At 37.5% G+C, this 22,603-nt stretch overlaps 1 protein-coding gene across 1 annotated transcript; it reads right to left on the reverse strand.

Annotated features, from left to right (window-relative positions):
* Window positions 1–1,663: 1,663 nt before the first annotated feature.
* On the reverse strand, window positions 1,664–13,344 carry LOC150079713 (uncharacterized). Its single transcript, XM_090383180.1, has 3 exons — window positions 12,536–13,344; window positions 12,189–12,461; window positions 1,664–3,227 (listed from the first exon to the last, which is right to left on the reverse strand). The coding sequence occupies exons 1-3, from the start codon at window positions 13,342–13,344 to the stop codon at window positions 1,664–1,666; spliced, it is 2,646 nt and encodes an 881-aa protein (XP_090239306.1).
* Window positions 13,345–22,603: the final 9,259 nt, after the last annotated feature.

The raw sequence follows: 22,603 nt of genomic DNA on the forward strand, positions 1-22,603 counted from the left end.
AATTGTCCACAAATTGTTTAAATTCAGACTGGTGTCTAGTGATATTTTCTCTATTATAAATTTAAGTGAAGTGCAAGTCACGTCAATTACTGATGCTATGGCGAGTACCAGTAACTTCCTATTTTCCTCATTAACTTACCAAACACAGCAAAACCTGCTGCACTTTTACAATGTCAGCAATGTTAAAACAGAGAAAATTTTAGATTTACTAACCTCATTCACATTTCTTGTTTGTATAATATTATCAAATATACTAATTATGCCATTTTGTACTACTGCACTTGAATACAGTGCGTAGCCAGCACTTATTCTTAAATGTTCCTCCAAAACCTTATCCTCGCCATTTCACGGTATCGCAGCCGGGACTGGCTCAGCAGTTCACAACATTTCAGAATATTTTTAGTTAGAAATTGCCAATATTCGTCTACCACACACCCGTATTATTTGTATCATACACGCAAATTACTTTCTTGATTCTTGATCTCAGCAGTTGACAACTTATATTTGCAAAACACACGCTATATTACCTGTTGGTGCCATTTGCAACCATTTCTAATTTTTTATCCAAATATATATAAAATTCTCGAAAGAGGCTTCATGGAAACAGAGTACGCTGGCACCAATTGGCAGATGATGAAGAGCACCAAAAATCACTTCCAAAACTTGGATATCACTTTTTTTATTCAAAAAATTGCATGTAAATTTGAAGTGGAGAAAAAAAATGAAGAATACTGAGGAATTAAAATGTAATGAAGAATTAAAAGTAATGAATTAAAAGTAATGAAGGATACTGAGGAATTAAAATGGCAGAGGAATTAGAAAGTCATTTCGAAATTAGGATAGAAGCGGAGAGTAAAGTTCTATAAGCGGTACAGAGAGCTGGCAACAGGGACATATGGTGTTCTGTGCACAACTTACTGAACAATTTCTTTCAGCGATAGGGAAGTTTATAATTGCACTATATGTATGTACGTTAATATATATATATTGGTGGTTGAGACAGACAAGAATTTACTTAGGAAAATTCAGAGGCCAGCATGATATACTATGATTTTAATTTGGATTTAAAAAAGAATATTAAGTAAATTATCCAAATGAATAAATACAAAAATATGTGTAACGGAATGTTATTTTTAAAGAGAAATTCATTAGAAATATGGAGATTTTAACTCATTAGAGTTTTCTGTATTCAAAGGAAGCAGTAACATAAAAAATTCATGTACAGCATATAAATATAGCTCATTTCTCTTTTTATTCAATGCCTTTCATTTTTAAAAAAGAATTCGTTACCACACATCTGTTACATGCATATTTGTTTTGATCATACATTTTGAACTTGTTGAAAATCTAGCAGATCGTTTTTATTCGGTGTTTTTAATGTTTTCTACGGCTAAAATGTTTCTCTTGCCACTAATGATGTGCAGTTTTTATAAGAATCTTTTTTTTTTCTTGTAGCATCCTAGCGATGAAAATCGAGGGAAGGATTTCACTGTTGCATACAAACTGAGATGGTTTGAGATATATTTTTCAGCACTGGCCACTGGCTGCTGCGATGAATCATATCTCCCTTATGAAATCAAAGATTTCGTAAGAGAGGCCCATTTCCTTAAAAGTGATTCATGAAAAATTGGACAGCTGACAGGTTTTTCTCCTGCATGAATTCTTAGGTGTCCTGTAAGTTGTCCCTGGGTGAGAACTTCTCACATATTGGACAGCTGAAAGGTTTTTCTCCTGTATGAATTCTTAGGTGTGTTGTAAGGTGTCCTCTCTGTGAGAACTTCTTCTCACATGTTGGACAGCTGAAAGGTTTTTCTCCAGTATGAATTGTTAGGTGTCTTGTAAGTTGATCTCTCCGTGAGAACTTCTTCTCACATGTTGGACAGCTGAAAGGTTTTTCTCCTGTATGAATTCTTAGGTGTCTTTTAAGGTGTTCTCTCTCTGAGAACTTCTTCTCACATGTTGGACAGCTGAAAGGTTTTTCTCCTGTATGAATTTTCAGGTGTGTTGCAAGGTCTCCTCTCTGTGAGAACTTCTTCTCACATGTTGGACAGCTGAAAGGTTTTTCTCCTGTATGAATTCTTAGGTGTGTTGTAAGTTTTCCTCTCTGTGAGAACTTCTTCTCACATGTTGGACAGCTGAAAGGTTTTTCTCCTGTATGAATTCTTAGGTGTGTTGCAAGGTCTCCTCTCAGTGAGAACTTCTTCTCACATGTTGGACAGCTGAAAGGTTTTTCTACTGTATGAATTCTTAGGTGTGTTGTAAGTTTTCCTCTCTGTGAGAACTTCTTCTCACATGTTGGACAGCTGAAAGGTTTTTCTCCTGTATGAATTCTTAGGTGTGTTGCAAGGTCTCTTCTCTGTGAAAACGTCTTCTCACATGTTGGACAGCTGAAAGGTTTTTCTCCTGTATGAATTCTTAGGTGTCTTGTAAGTTGATCTCTCCATGAGAATTTCTTCTCACATGTTGGACAGCTGAAAGGTTTTTCTCCTGTATGAATTCTTAGGTGATTTGTAAGTTGATCTCTCCGTGTGAACTTCATCTCACAGGATTGACAGCAGAATGGTTTTTCTCCACTGTGAATTCTGAGGTGACTTGTGAGGGATCCTCTTTTTGAAAACTTCTTCTCACATGTTGGACAGCTGAAATGTTTTTCTCCTGTATGAATTCTTAGGTGTGTTGCAAGGTCTCCTCTGTGTGAGTACTTCTTCTCACATGTTGGACAGCTGAAAGGTTTTTCTCCTGTATGAATTCTTAGGTGTGTTTTAAGTTGTCCTCTCTGTGAGAACTTCTTCTCACATGTTGGACAGCTGAAAGGTTTTTCTCCTGTATGAATTCTTAGGTGTGTTGCAAGGTCTCCTCTCTGTGAGAACTTCTTCTCACATGTCGGACAGCTGAAAGGTTTTTCTCCTGTATGAATTCTTAGGTGTCTTGTAAGGTGAACTCTCTGTGAGAACTTCTTCTCACATGTTGGACAGCTGAAAGATTTTTCTCCTGTATGAATTCTTAGGTGACTTGTAAGTTGATCTCTCCGTGTGAACTTCATCTCACAGGTTTGACAGCAGAATGGTTTTTCTCCACTGTGAATTCTGAGGTGACTTTTGAGGGATCCTCTTTCTGGAAACTTCTTTTCACATGATGGACAGCTAAAAGGTTTTTCTCCTGTATGAATTCTTATGTGTTTTTTAAGCTGTCCTCTGTGTGAGAATTTCTTCTCACATGTTGGACAGCTGAAAGTTTTTTCTCCACTATGAATTCTGAGGTATCTTGTGAGGTCTCCTCTCTGTGAGAACTTCTGACTGGTTGGATAGCTGAATTGTTTATCCTTAAAGTCACCTCGCATGAGATTTTTAAGCATTTCCCTCTCTAGATGACAGAAGATTTTTTCCACTAAGAACTCAGATGTTTCATGAAATATCCGTTTCATAAGACATTCTTACCGCACGTTAAACAGCAGGACGGTTTTTCAGAAACGTGAACTTTGAGATGAGTTTTCAGACTTCCAATTATTGAGAATTTTTGAGCACAGATTGAACAACTGAAAGTTTTTTTTTTTTACTATTATGTACCCTGGGGTCTGTTTCAAGATTATTCTCTGTGAAAACTTCTTCCAAACAGCTCTCCTTATCATGAAGGGTGAATGTGTTTCGTGAGTTCTTTGTTTCAGCTTGTCATCACAAGCAAATGTAGTCGTAAATTTGGGAATTGCCAGATGTTCTGAGCAAGAAAGGATTATTTCTATGATGATAGAAATGCAAGGATAAAGAAAGGTCTCATGTTAGGTACACTTGTTTTACCATTTTTTCCCCAAGTGATGTGTGGTTAATAAACCACTTAACCAATGAGAATTCACTTGAATACCTTGGGTGAGATCAGCCGACAGGAAATACCCTCAGTGGTTAAAGTTTTGGCAGGGTTATGAACACATTTGACGAAACTTTTACTTCTAAAAAAACTGTATGCTCTTACTTTTTTATGATATATGAACTGAAAATTGTGTTTAGAATAAATTCATTGCAATCCTCTATATGTTACCATAGAAGGTAACATAATGAATAACATTTTGCTGTTATATTCGAGATTTATGATGTGTATACTTATATTTTTTCAGCTTAAGTCATGTTTGACGTTGACTACCTTTTGAATTGTTAATAACGGTTTCTTCTAAGTAAGAAAATATGTAAAAAAAAAATCCTTGATCACCCACATTCTTTATGAAGTGATTTCATTATAACCAGATGATCGTTTGGCTCATAAACTTTTGTAACTTTTGCTTTATATTCTTCATTGGTGATACTTGCATTGTACAGTTATTTTTCATTTATGTTTGGTTCAGCTGGCTGTACAAATGTTTGCACATAAATCTTTCGAATCTCTCTCTATGGAATTTTTAGATTATTAGAGATATTACCTGTGTTTTTAATACTTTCTTTAAAAGTGTTCCTTCACTAGTGATTCAGGTTTCTCTAATCTTGTCCTTTCCACGAACAGGGTTCACTTGGGTTGTATCTTTTAATGTTTTATGCTTCCTACAAAAAAGAAAGAAAATATGCTATAAAATTACCATGTTCAACAAAGAGATATACACTCACAAGCCAAAAAATTTGGAAAGCTATATTAAATATAATGGAATCGCCACCTTTATCCCAAACTGAGGACTGCAATATTCGTGGCATGTATTTCACTGTTTTACTGTTTCATGGATTTCGTTGTTTCAATTTTAATAATTTGAAATCTTCAGACTTTTCTGCAGTGGACTTTCTATTCTGGCACACAATTCGCTTAAAATTGTTGCCGTTTCTTTCTTAGAGTACCGAATTTTTGTGACAATTATTCCTTTTAGGTTGCTTTCCGCTTTTGTCCTCCACTCATTTTATTCTTTTGATCTGATTGCTTCCGACACACCAAGCGGTTCTTTTGTTTTCTGAAGTGTGACTCTTGCTAAATGTGCTCCAAGAACAACAGTTTTCTAAAAATCTGAACGTTCTCCTGACTTGCCTAAGCACGGATTGTCCATGCGGCCCAAGAAAAGCGTGCAGTATTTAACTGAAAGCAAGGAACTTTTGTTAACGCATGTGTCAACTTATATTCTCATAATTTAAGTTTGAATATCGACTGAAACCAATTGGAAAAGGTTTCTAATTGTATTGCTAGTGAATGAAAATTTTCTCTGAAGTATATAAAAATAGAGATGAAAGAAGAGGCCAGCACAAAATCAACATTTAATAATAGAGATTCCAAGAAAATAAATAAACAAAGTCAATCTTATAAACTTTATAGGCGCCTCCGTATTCAGGTGGGCAGGAGCAGTAATGCCTAGCACATGCTTCTTGATTACACCGGGGTTCGAGCCTGTGAGCCCCCAAATGCAAAGGATGTGGAAGGTCAGGGAATGACCATCGCATATCCCCAGCCCGGATAAAGGGTGAGGGCTGGCGTCAGGAAGGGGATCCGGCCGTCAACATTGCATGCCAAAAAATAAAAAAACGCTGACCTTATATGCTGTGAAACTTCTCCTAACGGACACCTCTCTGAAACGGACATTTTCAAATTCTCCAACTCTGCTCTATTGGTTTTAACGTGTTTCCAGCTTCTGTCTAGCGGATATTCTCTGTAACGGACGCGGACAGGCAATCTGCACTGTTTCGTTTAGATTAGCACTTAATTTGATCTCCCCATAACGGATTCTGGGATAGCTCACGGCCCTGTTTCTAGGCACGTTTCTTCCACGTATTGCCACAATTGTGTGTTTATTTTCTATTTCTGATTCTCAGAATTTTATCAAAGTCTATGTCGCGGTTCTAAACCCTTTTTCAATAATTTTAAGGCACGTGTAAAACTTCTGACGAATTCGGTATGTGCAAGGGGAGATGGGGATTTGGTCGGCCTTTCGCCTTTTGAGTTTCAGTTTTCAGTTTTGTTCGGTGTCGTGTGAAGTGCACAATGTATTTTCGTAAACATTTAACTTTAAAAGATAAAGTCGAACTCATTAATGTGTATAATCGGCAAAAAATAGTGTTCGCAATCTCGCTGCAAAATTCAAAATCGGGAAGACGCAGGTAAGCGACATCCTAAAGAAAAAAAATGAACTGCTCAAACAATTTTGGCAACACGGAAATGATCAGGTTCAAAAATCATTTCCGAAAAATGTTGGACTTCAAATTGACAATGTTACGTATGAGTGGGTTTGTCGCGCACGTGCTAAAAAAATTCCCATTAATGAGCCTATTATTAGGGAAAAGTCTTTGGAGGTTGCAAAATCTATGGGAGTAAATGAGTTCAAAGCTTCTGCGGGATGACTAGACAAGTTCAAAATTCGGCATAAAATTTCTTGGAAAACCTTAAGTGGTGAAGATGGATCTGTTGATACTGGGGTTGTAACAGAGTGGACCGTCAAATTGGAAGATTTATGTCGTTATTTTGAAGCTAAGGATATTTACAACTGTGACGAAACAGGGTTGTTTTTTAAACGTTTAACGATTTTTCTTTATCTGTTGTGTATGTAATTGTATATTATGTACAAAAATATTGTTCAAAATCTGTATATATTTTAATTTAATTTTACATTAAACGTTTAATAATTTTTCTTTCTTTCTTTTTTTTTTTCTCCCTCAGACTTCTTGTTAGCGGACACTTCTCTCTAACGGACAAATTTTCGTTCCCCAGAGCTGTCCGTTAAAGGGAAGTTTCCCTATATATATATATATATATATTTGGAAATCAGATAAACATTTATAATAAGGATGTGTCTCCATATTTTGTTTTATCTATTTTTTCCTAATTTGTTATTTTTTAAATAATTTTTTTAATAAACAATAGAAAAAATGTAATTAGTATATAATCTGTCCAATTATCAAAGTGATTCTGTACTGCAATCATCCGGTTACTATGTTTTATTAATTTTTAGCAAGAAATAGCAAAATAACCTGCACCTCTCTGTTCTGTCCCCTCAGATCTTTTATCCATTACTAGTATCTTGATCTTAATGACGCAAGGCTCTAATTTATGCAGTAATATTTTAGGCGCAACAGTTGCAAAAGCTTTCTTGAAATCCAAATGTGTGATTACTGCCTCACGGTGACCAAGTTCATTGGTGAGACAAGAACAGCCCCTTAACATAATCTTTGCTGTAACTAGAGAATAACAGCATTCCTGTCTAAATAATCCTGCATTTCTTCTTTCTTCAACAGTGACTTCTTCATTTTCTCTAAAACAGAAGTTAAGCTGACAGTCTGTAATTACTGATGTCGCCTTTTGATTCCCTCCTTTTGAACGTGGAGTCATTCATATTTTCAGTCCACAGGGACTCTCTGGATCCAATATGCTCTCATAGACAGGGCTAAAGGTTTGCTGACTGTCACTGTTGCCTCCCTTAATAATATTTATGTTTACCTACTACAAATGCCAATTCAATTTCCTTTCAGTTATCACATAATCATTTAGAGATTTGATGAACCTCTGTCATCTGCCTGCTAGAGTTTGATTACTCTACCACACAGACGAAAATTTGGAACTCTGGAAGGCAGATGATTTAATAACTAAGCCCGAATCCCTATAAGAGTTTTATGGACCTCTGTGAACTTCCTGCCATTCAAAGAATATACACTCATCCGTCTCATTGTGTTACTTGAATTAGTAGTTGAATCTGATGCCAGAAAGCAAGCTTATAAAACAGCAGTCGAAAATAACCTTCTTATGTCACCTGTCCACCTCCTCCAATCATTTGTTTAATTCTTCCTTGTATTTATTTCTACTACCAATTTAGCATTACTAGAGGCATATGATGCAAGGAATTAAGCTTATGCAGTATGAGGCAAAAAAAAAAAAAAAAAAGAAAAAAAAAAACACTTCCAATTTTAGTATGCATTCGCTACAAATGCTTATCCATTTCTTCCTTGGATTCATTTAAGTTACCAACTTCCACGACGATTGATGGAAATTTAGTCCAGTAAACAACCACCCGCTGGATATTGGAAAATATCCACCCATCTATTCTGCAATTGGCTTTCCTCGATTTCGATTTCTGTCCTCTCAGGCGCGTAAATTAAGCAAGGGGAAAAAATCTCATCATCATCGAGTTTCTCATCATCATCACCGAGCTTCTCATAACTTGTGCAATTCAATCAGATCTGCTCACAGGTGCCTACTCTCCAGACGCTGCAGTTTGCAGAACTTATGCCTTTCTTCGTAACAGCACCACTTTTTTCCCCTCACCAGTTTTGTTGCTCTTCGCTGTATTACATCCTTCTTAAAATGAGGTTTCCAGACCTGTACGCAGTACTCAATGTGTGTCCTGACCATTGCCTTATACAAGGGGATAATCACCTCCTAATCCCTGTTCGCAAAATTGCTGTATATCATTGAGAACATCCCATGACCTGCTCTGGCAATCTGTCTGCACCACTCAGAAACTACATATCTGCCTGCACAATTACCCTCAGGTCTCTTTTATTCTCTCCTACGCCGATTGTAGTAAGCACAGTTGGTAATTTACTCTGCAAATACTGCTATCCCATTGCAGGATTTTGCATTTGTCAAGGTTAAACTTCATTTGCCACTTCTCAATCCAAATTTCTATAACCTGTTGCTGTAGCATACTGTCATTATTGTTATCAACACCTTGCAAAACCTTTGTACCAATTGCAAACTGGGACATTAAGAATGATACCTTCATGAATAACAGAGCAGCGTCCGTTGATTACCCCTCTCTGTCTATGGCCACTCACACATCGCTTTATCCATAGCAACAGCTTGTCGTTTATGCCATAGTGCTTCTACTAGCACGCAGATTTTCATCTGAAATTCTATCGAATTTTTCCTTAAATCTATGATATCCAATAGGCGACAACTCAGAATTGTTATCGGCCTATATGAGAGCTTGAAGGAGAGGATGGATGGCATCGAAGGATCTAAATGAGGGACCCATGAAGATCTTAGCTGCCCACATCAAAGCCAGAGCATGCACTTGATCATCACACAACAGAGCGGCAACCCCCAAGGCAGAATGCGCTGGTCCAAATGGAACTAATAGTTGTTAGTGACTCTGGTCCTGTCAAATCTATCCTCTTTACATGGTATGTGAACAGGACCAGGTTATGTCTGCGAGGCAAAGGTTGATGACGTTGTAGAGCGGATATCATCTTTTATGGGCACAAAGGATGATATTGTTGTAAAAGTTAGCACTAATGATATAAGAGTAGGAGTCCGGCAGAATTACTTAACAAGTATACGTCACTGTTGAAAAAAAAGCCGTAAACTAGGGTTGAATTTGAAAGTGTCTGCAATTCTGCCCAGACACGATAGAAGGGAGTATGAGATGGGAGCCTTGTCAATCAATTGGGCCCTGGACAGATTGTGCAAGTCTCAAGGAGTAGAATTTTTTTCAGACTGGTCTGAAAAAAAGTCTTAGAACATTTATTGGAAAACGAAGGTTTAGATAAAGGACTAGATTTTAAAGTGGGGTGTTGGATAAAGGATTCCATTCCTGCAAGAATAATTTCACTGACACGATTTGAGCAAACGTTGACATCAGAAAGTTTGAAACATTAATCCGACAAAGGAAAAGAAATCTTACAGGTCCACCCATTTTGCATATTTGTAATGCCAAACAATACGAGGTTGGGAATAGCCATGAGATGAAGGCTCCATTGGAGAAGAGACAATCAGTTGTGATCAAAGGTGCCTAAAGGACCTCTCACTTTAACCGTGCACTTAGAAGGGATGTTTGAGAGAAAAAGATCATGCGTGTTTGCTGTATGATGAGGATTGTCGGGAATTCTTTTAGGTAAATGAACAATCTGTGCAAGGTCATTAGTAATTACAAAAGGCACAGCATCTCGACCAGCTGGGTCGGTGTGACTAGAAAACGGAAACCAGCTGGAGTTGTGAACGTTAAAATCACCAAGGAAAATAACCTCGTTGTCAGAAAAGTTGGACTGGAGAAAGTAAGTTGCAAAGAGAGGAAGTCAAAGAGGCACAAGTGAAAAGTGCAGTTGGGAGAACGGTAGAGAAAACAGTTGAATTTGACACAATGATGTAGAGAGATTATAAACCAGAGAAGAACGAAAAGAGGAGATTCCAAAATACCAAGTCTCTGACAGGGAATATCGGAACGGAAATATGCACAAATACCACCTCCGAGTCGAAAGGAATCATACAGCGAATAATTTGGGCAACTGAGTTGAGGAGTAGTTGAATCAACCGATAACTGAGATTTTGTCAGAAAAAGTACATGGGGTTTAGCAGACTGCAAGTGGCAATGGACATCGTTGAGATTAGAATTGAGACCACGGATATTTCTGAAATGAACCAGGAAGTGTTTAGGAGGTTTAGATCTTTTCGCAGATAAACTTACTCTATTAGTTTGACAATTCATGGTGTATTCAACAGAGAGAAAAAGTAGGTTGGATATGCTGTATGAAGTAATTAAATTTTTGGATATGGCGTGCACGTGGTAAGAATATACTCAGTTCCTTGACATATTCGTTGACAAGGATCTCGATATAGAATATATCGAGATCCTTGACATAACGCGTCGTCGCTAATGCCCACCCCGCATACACACCACTCAGACTCCCTCCGGTCATTATCTGGCACAGTAGAAGGAGCAAGATTATACATTAGCTGATCCGGAAGCCTTCTAAAGAAAACCAATCGGTTCAGTCCACTGTACTAACTAGGTGCCGGCCTGTGAACACCGTTTTAGAGATGTACCCTCGAAGTGTAAGACATATCGAATCTCGCCACAATGTTCACCTTAACCTCAAACGTCATCAATCATACTACAGGATAAAAGAGATAAAAATCTCAAACGAGGCGTCATGGAAACAAACTGCACTGGCAACAAATTGACAGAAGATGATGTAGAGCACCCAAAAACATTTCCAAAACTTTGGTGTCAATTTTTTATTTAAAAAATAGCGTGTATATTTGGAATGGAGAAAATAATGAAGAATACTGAGGATTTAAAATGGCAGAAGAAACCAATTTTGAAATTAGGATAGAGGCAAACAGTGAGGTTCTTTATGCGGTACAGACAGCTGTCAACAGTGACATATGGTGTTCAACAATTTGTGCACAAATTATTAAACAATTTCTTTCAGATATAGGTTAGTTTATAATAGCACTATGTGTATGTACATGAAAATACATATATTTGTGGTGGAGACAAGAAACAATTTACCCTGGAAAATTCCGAGTTCAGCATGAAATACTATGGTTTTAATTTCATTTTAAAAATGAATAATAAGTAAATTATCCAAATGAATAAATAACTAAAATATGTGTAACGGAATTTTATTTTAAAAGAGAAATTCATCAGAAATATGGAGATTTTAGCTAATTACAGTTTGTTTGTATTTAAAGGAAGCAGTAACAAAATATTTCATGTTCAATATATAGTTATTGCCTATTTCTGTTTTTATTCAATGCATTTCATTATTCAAAAGGAATTCCTTACCACCAGCTGTTACATGCATATTAATTTGATCATACATTTTGAACTGGTTGAAAATACAGCAGTTCGTTTTTATTAGCTCTTTTTAGTGTTTCCTACGGCTAATTGGTTTCTTCTTGTAACTATTGATGTGCAGTATTTTTAAGAATCTTTTTTTCTTGGAGCCTCCTAGCGACGAAAACCGACGGAAGGATTTCACTGTTGCATGCAAACTGAGATGGTTTGAGATATAATTCTCAGCACTGACCACTCGCTGCTGCGAAGAATAATATCTCCATTATGAAATCAAATTTCTCTTAAGAGAGGCCCATTTCCTTAAAAGTGTTTCATGAAAAATTGGACAGCTGAAAGGTTTTTCTCCTGTATGAACACTTAGGTGTCCTGTAAGTTGTCATCTGAATGAGAACTTCTTCTCAGATGTTTGGCAGCAGAAAGCTTTTTCTCCACTATGAATTCTGAGGTGGCGCGTGAGATATCCGCATTGTGAAAACTTCTTTTCAGATGTTGGACAGCTGAAAGGTTTTTTCCGGTATGAATTCTTAAGTGTCTTGTAAGGTGTTCTCTCCGCGAGAACGTCTTCTCACAGTTTGGACAGCTGTAAGGTTTTTCGTTGGTATGAACTCTGAGATGGATTTGGTGTGATTTCCATGAAAACATCTCACATGTTGGACAGCTGAAAGGTTTTTCTCCTGTATGAATTCTTAGGTGTAATGTAAGGTGTCCTCTGTGTGAAAACGTCTTCTCACATGTTGGGCAGCAGAAAGGTTTTTCTGCACTATGAATTCTGAGGTGTTGTATGAGGTGTCCTCTGTGTGAGAACTTCTTCTCACATGTTGGGCAGCAGAAAGGTTTTTCTCCTGTATGAATTCTTAGGTGTCCTGTCAATTGTCCTCTTTGTGAGAACTTCTTCTCACACGTTGGACAGCTGAAAGGTTTTTCATTGGTATGAACTCTAAGATGGATTTGGAGGTATGATTTCAGTGAAAACATCTTCTCACACGTTGGACAGCTAAAAGGTTTTCTCCTATATGAATTCTTAGGTGTCCTGTCAATTGTCCTCTTCGTGAGAATTTCTTCTCACACGTTGGACAGCTGAAAGGTTTTTCATTGGTATGAACTCTAAGATGGATTTGGAGTGCTGATTTCTGTGAGAACTTCTTCTCACATGTTGGGCAGCAGAAAGGTTTTTCTCCACTGTGAATACTGAGGTGGCTTGTAAGTTGTTCTCTCCGTGAGAACTTCTTCTCACATGTTGGACAGCTGAAAGGTTTTTCTCCTGTATGAATTCTTAGATGTCTTGTAAGATATTTTCTGCGTGAGAACGTCTTCTCACATATTGGACAGCTGAAAGGTTTTTCTCCTGTATGAATTCTTAGGTGTAATGTAAGGTTTCCTCTCTGCGAAAACTTCTTCTCACATGTTGGGCAGCAGAAAGGTTTTTCTCCACTATGAATTCTGAGGTGTCGTATGAGGTTTCCTCTGTGTGAGAACTTCTTCTCACATGTTGGGCAGCAGAAAGGTTTATCTCCACTGTGAATACTGAGGTGGCTTGTAAGTTGTTCTCTCAGTGAGAACTTCTTCTCACATGTTGGGCAGCTCAATGGGTTTTCTCCTGTATGAATTCTTAGGTGTCTTTTAAGGTGTTCTCTCTCTGAGAACTTCTTCTCACATGTTGGACAGCTGAAAGGTTTTTCTCTTGTATGAATTCTTAGGTGTCTTGTAAGATATCTTCTGCGTGAGAACGTCTTCTCACATGTTGGACAGCTGAAAGATTTGTCTCCACTATGAATTCTGAGGAGTCTTGTGCGATATCCTCTCTGTGAGAACTTCTCACCTGTTGGACAGCTGAATTGTTTATCCTTAATGTCAACTCTCGGCAGATTATTAGGCATTTCCCTCTCTGAGAACTTCTCACTCTTAAATGACAGAAGGTTTTTTCCACTAAAAACTCAGATGTTTCATGAAATATCCAATTCATGTGACATTGATACCACCAGTTATACAGCTGAAAGGTTTTTCAGCAAAGTGATCTTTGAGATATATTTTTAGACTTCCAATTATTGTGAATTTTTCAGCACAGATTGAACAGCTGAAGGGTTTCTGCTGATTATTTTGTTCCCTGCGGTCAGTTTCAAGCTTATTCTCTGTGAAAACCTCTTCCAAACAGCTCTCCTTATCATGAGGAGTGAATGCGTTTCGTCAGATCTTGTTTGTTTCAGCTTCTTACCACAAGTTTTACAGCAAGTGTAGTATTAAATTTGGCAATTGCCAGATGTTCTGAGCAAGAAATGATCATTTCTGTTATGACATAACTGCAAGATGAAAGAAGGTCTCATCTTAGGTACACCTGTTGTACCATTTTTTTTCCAAATGATGGGTGGTAAAGTACTTAGCCGGTGAGAATTCTTTTGACTACGTTGTGTGAGATCATCCGAAAAGAAATACCCTTAGTTGTTAAAGTTTTGGCTGTGTTATGAACATATTTGAGGAAATTTGTACTTCTAAAAAAACTGTATGGTCTAACTTTTTTTATCATATATATTAACTCAAAATTTTGTGTTTAGAATAAATTCATAGTAATCCTCTATATGTTAAAAGGAGGTAACATAGTGAATAACATTTTGATGTTGTTTTCGAGATTTATGATATGTATACATATATTCCTTCAGCTTAAATCATGGTTGACGTTGACTGCCTTTTGAATAGTTAATAAGGGTTTCTTCTAAGGAAGAAAATATGTATAAACTCCTTGATCACCCACATTCTTGATGAACTGATTTCATTATAACGAGATGATAGTTTGGCTCATAAACTCTTGTTACTTTTCTGTTATGTCCTTCATTGGTGATACTTGTATTGTAAAGTTATTTTTCGGTTATGTTTGGTTCAGCTGGCTGTAAAAATGTTTGCCAAAAATTTGCACAGAAACCTTTCGGATCCCTCTTTAATATTATATGGAATTTTTCGATTATTAGAGATCTTAACTGTGTTTTTAATAGTTTCTTTAAAAGTGTTTCTTCACTAATGATTCAGGTTTCTGTAATCTTGTTCTTTCCATTAAGAAGGTTCTCTTAGGTTGTATCAACACCTTTAAAAAAGAAAGAAAATAAGTTATATAAATGTCATGTTCAACAAAGAGGTATACACTCAGCAGCCAAAAAATTTGAAAGCTATATTGAATATCATGGAAGCGCCACCTTTATTCCAAACTGTCATCTGTAATATTCGTGGCATGGATTTCACTGTTTCAGGGAGCGCGATCTCCCTGACTTTCATCATGATTTTTATGAGCTGTTGTATTTTGGTTTGGCACAGAAGACCGCTGCCCACTTTGACCTATCCAACCTATCCCAGACATTCTCATTTTGAATCAGATCTGGAGTATGAAGTGTGAGAACAAATCTTGGAAATATTTGGATTGTCACTCGTTCTATACAGTGTCAACTTTTGTGTGGGGAGATTTGTATTTTTTTTTTTTTTCAGCACTGTTGTGTTGAAAGAATATATAGCAATGGGGCAAAATTGATGGCTGCTGAGTGAATGTGGTGGGAAATGGAAAAAAATCCAAATGTATATTTCAGGTTAAATATCCTGTTAATGGTATAATTAGATCGAGTTTTTAGCAAGGGAATCTATCCGAATATCCTAATGCCAGGTCAGACCCCTTGAATGGTGAAAAGGAGAAAGTCTGGATGCTTGACTTCATGACGTTCTCGCCATGCATTGATATTACATTGGCGCAAAAAGTCTAAATTAACAGTCAGAAAATTTCGTGATTTTTTTACTGCTCTTCAAATCGAGTATTGGCGATGGCGGCAATTCAAATCGTTCGATATTTAAAAGAAAGAAGTCGCTTTCGTGTAACCGCATATCAACCAAAATCAACAAGCTTGAACAAGCAGCGCTCAGTTCGATTGGACACGGCTATTTCATTTTAATAATTTGAAATTTTCAGACTTTTCTGCAGTAGACTTTCTATTCTGACACACAATTGGCTTAAAATTGTTGTGGTTTCTTTATTAGAGTAGGGAATTTTTTTGGCAATTATTCCTTTTAGATTGCTTTCCGCTTTTGTCCTCTCAATTTATTCGTTTGAGCTGATTCCTTCCGATACACCAAGCGGTTCTTCTGATTTCTGAAGTGTGACCCTTGCTAAACTTGCACCAAGAACAAAAGATTTTTAAAAAAATCTGAATGATCACCTGACTTCGCTAAGCAGGTTTTGACCAAGCGACCCCTGAAAACCGTGTAGTATTTATCTGAAAGCAAGCAACTTTTGTTAACGCATGTGTCAACTTATATTCTTATAATTTACGCTTGATTATCTATTGAAACCAATTCGAAAATGATTTTGATTTTTTGGGCAGTGAATGAAACTTTTCTCTATTCCTTTTTGAAGCATATAGAAATAGAGATGAAAGTAAAGGTCAACACAAAATGAACATTTCATAATAGAGATTCCAAGCAAATAAATAAACAAAATCAATTTTATACACTTTACATTAAAAATATCATGACCTATTGGAGAGTATGTCCTTTTGCAGCGAGTACTTGCCACATTGCAGAACATGAACATCAAAAAATTAACGAATATTTTGGGGACCTGGAATTCAGAGGATGATCAGTGATTTTTGGGTAAAGCTTGTCAAAAGACAAATATTAAAGTGTAAAAGTGGAGACAGTTATGTAATCACCATTTCATTATTCAATCAGTTATAAACGGTTTGTGTGGGTGTTTAAAATTGGTGGTATGAATAATAATTCCAACCTCAGAGGCCTTATTGCAGATATCTTACAGAGGCTCCCATTATAAATATGATTTTTATCTCAAGTGCGCAAGATCACTCAGGTACCATGATTTTACAAACTCTTCATGGCACCATTCCATGGATTATGCAAATTAACACAGCTTGCCATGATATCACTTCAATCTCATTTTTTTGGCTTGCTTAATTGTATAGCCGCATTTCCGGTACTCAGGTTGGCAAGTGATCATCGTCTAGATCAGTGCTACTCAAAGTGTGGTGCGCGATGAATTGGAAGTTTGTAGCGGATATTACCGGTTCCCGAAGTTTCGTCAGTTATCGGTCCACGAGATTTACATTTTACAAAAGTACCTTTTCGCGACGCCATTAGAAATATAAGAAACTGGTCCTTCACCACAGTTAGTTTGAGAAACACTGGACACAAGATCAGTGGTACTCAAAGTCTGGTCGGCAGAATAGTTGTGGTACGAGATAAATTGGAATTTTGTCGCGGACATTAAAGGTCCGCAATGATTTCTCCGTTAACAGTCCACGAGGATTGCATTTCACAGAAGTACCTCTCCGGGATGGATAGGAAATAAAATACACTGGTCCTATATTGGATATAGCTTGAGAAGGACTGGGACTCTATTTGATTTTTTGAGTTGGAGGGCTGTTTGGCGAATTGAAGACAGGAAATCGAAGGCCTGTTGCACGTTGGCTTCATCATCATCAGCCATTTTCAATCCACTGCAGGATGAAGGCCTCTCCAGCAACTTTCCAGTTCCTTCTGTTTTGAGCACTGGTAGTCCATTTACTACCCACAAATTCATGAATTTCATCTATCCATCTCTGCCTTTGTCTTCCAGGGTTTCTTCTAGCTCCTCTTGGGTACCATTCTGTTATTTTCTTAGTCCATCTGTCATATTGTACCTGTCATATTGTACCTGTACCTGGGATATTGTACCTGTTGTCCAAATTTCTCTTCATTACGATTCTTAGAACTCGCTCCAGGGCCCTCTACATAGGGATACTTTAATTTTAACAACACTGCAGTTTCCAAATTTCACCATAACTAAAGAATGTAGTCCCAAGGAAGTTTATTGTCCACGTTGGCCCAAAAGCCAGAAAGCCAGTAATTTCCGTACGTATTTTGCCAACGGCCTCATATAAAGAACAGATATCCTGATTTACATCACATTGTTGAATATGCTTACATTGATCCAAATGGACCAATGGACTTCATCATCAGCCAGTTTTAAGCTACTGCAGGACGAAGGCCTCTCCAGCAACTTTCCAGTTCCTTCTGTTTCGAGCACTCGCCATCCATTTACTACCCACAAATCCATGAATTTCAACTATCTATCTCCGCCTTTGTCTTCCAGGTTTTCGTCTAACTCCACTTGGGTACCATTCTGTTATTTCCTTAGTCCGTCTGTCATCATGTCTTCGAGCTATGTGTCCTGTCCAAGACCATTTTAGTTCTTTAGTTTTGATAACAATCTCCTTTACTTGAGTTTGCTGCCTAATCCATGTGTTTCTCTTCTTATCTAACAGTCTGATTCCCAATATAATTCGTTCGTTCCATTCTTCGCTGTGTAGTTCTCAGCTTCTCTTCCATTCTTTTGGTGAGTGCCCAAGTTTCACTTCCATAAGTCATGGTGGGGAGTATACATTGCTTCATTATTTTACGTTTCAGACAAACTGGGATATTGCTCTTCAGTATGTGACTATATTTCCTGAATGCTATCCACCCAAAATTTATTCTTCTCTTGACTTCCAGCCATTTATCATTATTACAGCTAATAACTTGTCCCAGATAAGTATATGACTCCACCTTTTCAATTACTCCTCCTTCAATCATTATTTCTCTTTCTGTGCCATACTTGTTCTCATTACTTTTGTTATAGCCATATTCAACTTTAGTCCAAATTCTTTACTAACTGTGCATAACTGATTAAGATTTTCGTCTAATTCTTTGGAATCATGGCTTGTGACCACCATGTCATCTGCAAATCGTAAATGGTTTAGGTACTCTCCGTTCACATTGACTCCTTTCTGTGACCAATCTAATCTTCTGAAAGCTTCCTCAAGGGCAGCAGTAAACAGCTTCGGAGATATTGTGTCTCCTTGTCGAACTCCTTTCCCAATCTTAAATTCCCTACTGTCTTTGGCTAGTGTAATAAAGGAGGTAGCACTCTCATGTATTTTCTTCAAAATCATAATATGCGGGGTATCCATGCCTTGTCTTTCCAGTGCCCGAAACATTGCCTTATGCTGTATGGAGTCAAATGCCTTTTCATAATCCACAAATTCCAGGCATAATGGTGTTTTATATTCATTTGCTTTCTCCATTGGTTGTGATATTTCGTGTAGGTGATACATAGTTGAGAATCCTGTCCTAAAGCCAGCTAGTTCTTTCGGTTTATTCTCATCAAGTATTCTTTCTAATCTATTAGTAATGACCCTTTTGAACAAATTGTAGATTTGGGATAACAAGTTAATTGGTCTATAATTTCAAATTTCTGATTTATCTCCTTTCTTATGCAGCAAAACTATGATTGCTTTATTCTACTGCTTAGGCGTCACACCTTTTCTAATGCACTTTGTGAAGAGCCTTGCCAGTTTTTGTGTTATGTCTCTTCCTCCCAATTTTAATAACTCTACTGTAACTTCATCTTCCCTGGAGCTTTCCGATTCTTCATTTTCTTCAATGCATGTTCTACCTCATCAGGAAAAATATCGGGTATATATGGTATGTGTTGCTACTTTGCAATCTATCTTCCCCGCTCCTGGTATCATTCCCTCGCTCCTTGTATAATTCTCTATAGTAGCCTTCAGCTATTTGAATTATGCCTTCTCTGCTGTTTGTAAGTACACCATCGCTATTTTTCAGTTTCAGTATGATTTGTCTTTCTGTATTACTGCTGATTTAAATCCTTTGTTTTCCCTTAATGCTTGTTCTACTTTTCTTGTGTAAAATCTCCTTATGTCCTCTCTGTGTCTCTTTCTAATGGCTTTGCATTACTCAGTATACTCAATTTTCTCCCTGTCAGTGTTTTTCTTGCTCTTCATTTGTCGTCTGCGATTCATCATGACAAGTGTTTCTTGACTAATTTTTTCTTCTTTGGATTTATTCTTCCCTATAGGTTTCTTGGGCTTTATCACTTGCAGAAAGTTATAATATGTTTATAATAAACATATTACAACTGTTAATAATAAAATAGTACAATTTGAAGGACACTCTATGATATGTATTACAATGGTCGTGTAGCTGTTCACAAGCGACAGATCAACTCAACAAATAGTAGACATCGATTAGCACGGTGTAAGGTGCGCGAATTCTGGACTGCACACCAGTGGAAAAGTCCTATGGACAGACGATTCGAAGTTCGCACTCTGCCAGTCTGATGGCCGTTCCTAGATGTGGCGAATTCCAGTGGAATAGTGCCTTCCTGATCGTATCAGCTAACAATGAAGTGTGGTGGATACAATTTCATCCTATGGCTTGGCCCATTAGTCGTTATCAATAAAACCATGAAGGATATGCAATACCAGGGCATCTGGACAATTATGCACTTCCAACATTATGACAATATTTCGGGGAAGAACCATAACTTGTATCAGCAAGGCATCGCGCCATGCCATACTGCTCAGGTCGTAACAGAGTGGTTTGAGGACATGGGCGTGGAAAGGTTGGATTGGCTAGCCCAGGATACTGATATAAACCCTATCGATCCTCTTTGGGATGTATTGGGTAGTCGGCTATCTGCACTTCGAGATCGTCCAAAGAACAAGGCCGAATTGGTGGCTGCGTTAAAGGCCGAGTGGAGGAACATATCACCTGACATTTATAAAATGCTAGTTGAGAGTATGCCGCGAGGCCTGAAGCCCCTCATAAAAGAAAAAGATTTTTAGCACAACGTATCAAATGACACAATAAAAGCTCTTTTTTTTGTCTAAGGGCAAGTGTCGCGATATTAATGTTGGGGCAGTGTATATATATTTATGCGTCGTATATCATGGACATATGTTTTTGTAAGGGGTGGCTTCTAGAACATGAGTCATCTCGGCTTTCTATCTCTGTGAAGAACAGTACCACGGTAAGAGGCCCAGAAAAGTGAGTAATATAGGTTTCTGTGTATTATATGTGTTCTGTTGTTATGTTCTGGCCCTTGGCTACCCAGAAGCATCAATCACCTGGACAGATGATTCTTAGTACTTGGTGAGCCAGTCCCAATGCAACACGTACTGTCACGATACGAGACTCTGACCCACTTGATGTTGCCAAAAGGTGGGCCAGATTTTTCTGTGGGCCCACTCCAGAGAAAGAGAGAAAAAATAAATAAATAATAAATAAATATATAAAAATCCTAGTAGTGAAAAAAATATAGACCAATAAAATTAAAATTAAATAAATAGGGGTTAAGAACTTGGCGATATTTTGACTTAACTATTATTGTGCATTGTGAGAAGTAGCTTCTAAAGAGCCAGTAAAGGTTGTTTGGGTATTCTGCTGTGCGAAGACGTCCGTCTTTACGATGAAAGTTACTTATCAATGGGTTTTATATCGGCTGGTAATCAAAGTTGTCCTATTTATTTTGCGTCGTCTGTGGTAAATGATTTACAAAAGCAGCAATGGTTCCAGTGAAATTGAAAAGACAATTAGAAACAAATCATAGCCATTTGACAACCAAAGGTGCTAATTCGTTTAAAGGCACCTCCATAGCCAGGCGAGAAGGAGCAGGAGTGCGTTGCACACGCTTCCTGTTTAGACCGGGGTTCGAGCCCGTCACCACCAAATACGGAGGATGCGGAAAGGTCAGGGAATGACCACCGCAGATCCTGGAGCAATATGGCCTTAGTTGCTGATGCTCCTAAAAACCAAACAACAAACAAACAAACAAACAATTCGTTTAAACGGCTATTGGAATCTCAAAACAAACAGAAAAAAGCTTTTGTTAAAAATGTCACGTTCAGTGAAACGGTTGAGGAACCAAAGTTATTTAGTAGAAGAACTTATTACCCAGAAAAGGAAGTCACACAGTTGGTGAGAACCTAAGAATGCCAGCATGTAAAATAATAGTGAGTAAAATGCTATGACAAGATGCAGTACGAGAATTTGAAAAGGTTTCACTCTTAACAGAACGATAATTCGACGTATTGAAGATATATCACATGATGCTGAAGAGGTTTTGTGTAATAAACTGAAAAACAATAGCTTCTCTATCCAGGTTGATGAAACAACAGGTTTAACCTGTAAACGTCATGCTGTAGCATTTGTAAGATTTGTAAATGATGGTGAAATTCAAGAAAACGTTTTCTGCTGCAAAGAACTGCCCGAAAGAAGCAAAGATCAAGATTTATTTAATGTTTTGTCTTCATATCTGGAAACAAAAGTTCTGTCTTGGAGAAACTGCATTGGAATCTGAACTATTGGTGCCCCATCAGTTGTTGGCTCCATAAGAAGTTTCGCCTCTCTTGTAAAAAAAGAAATGCTGACATTGTCACAAAACACTGCTTTCTTCATATAGAGGTGCTGGTGTCAAAATATCTTGGAGAAACAATGAAAATTAAGTTCTGGATGATGGTATAAAAATGGTTAACTTTATTAAACAAAAAGCAGTTCACTCGAGAATGTTTAAAAAACCGTGCGAGAACCAGAACAAAGAGAACATTAATCTCCAGCTACAAACAGAAATTCGGCTGATTAGCAGAGGAAGAGTTCTGCACAGGGTGTTTCAGCTGAAAAGTGAACTGCAGGCAGTGGCGGATTTCCGCACAGGCGCGCGCCCGGGGCCTCTTAAATAGAGGGGCCTCAAATCTCAGGTCTCAAAAAAAAAAAAAATTGTTTCATTTTTAAATTTTACACTCGTCATTATTACCGTTTCTGAATAAAATTATAATTTAATATGAGAAGTTAGTAAACTCTTAAGCGGATATCCCTACATATTGTATGTAATATCTATGCGAACTAAGTGAATCTGAAGTAGAATACGTATTATCATTAATGCTTAGTTGTGCCATTTTTTTCATTTAAACAGTAGTTAAAATATGTATGAAAGAATTGAGCAACGAAACTGATTAAAACCGCAACGACAAATCTAAAGCTCGTGCGATAGTAAAAACGTGTGCGTAGAATGATGCACACTGTAGAGTTGCCGAAAATATTTAGAGGGGCGGCCTCAAAATTGAATTGCGCCTGGGGCCTCACACGTGCTAAATCACTGATTGCAGGCGTACTTTCAAGAAAATTGTAGGCCACATTTTGCTTGGTGCTTGAGCTTGAGAGTGAGAAAGGATATCAGCAAGTCTCGAGCCTTATTAAAAAACACCCGGAAAAACTGTAGAAAAAAATTAACAGTATTTTCCCTCCCTTTCAACACAAGCGAGGGATCCTTTCGCT

Source organism: Mastigoproctus giganteus, chromosome 10, assembly GCF_048544385.1.
Source record: "Mastigoproctus giganteus isolate SK-2022 chromosome 10, ASM4854438v1, whole genome shotgun sequence".
In the NCBI taxonomy this organism is placed as follows: Eukaryota; Metazoa; Arthropoda; class Arachnida; order Uropygi; family Thelyphonidae; genus Mastigoproctus; species Mastigoproctus giganteus.

Coding starts and splice junctions, on each gene's coding strand:
- LOC150079713 (XM_090383180.1), bottom strand. CDS start 13,344: ATGCCTAATAATCTGCCGAGAGTTGACATTAAGGATAAACAATTCAGC. Junction 12,462..12,535: donor AAACCTTTCAGCTGTCCAAC/GTGTGAGAAGAA, acceptor AAAACCTTTTAG/CTGTCCAACGTGTGAGAAGA. Junction 3,228..12,188: donor TGCCCAACATGTGAGAAGAC/GTTTTCACACAG, acceptor AAAAACTTTCAG/CTGTCCAACATGTGAGAAGA.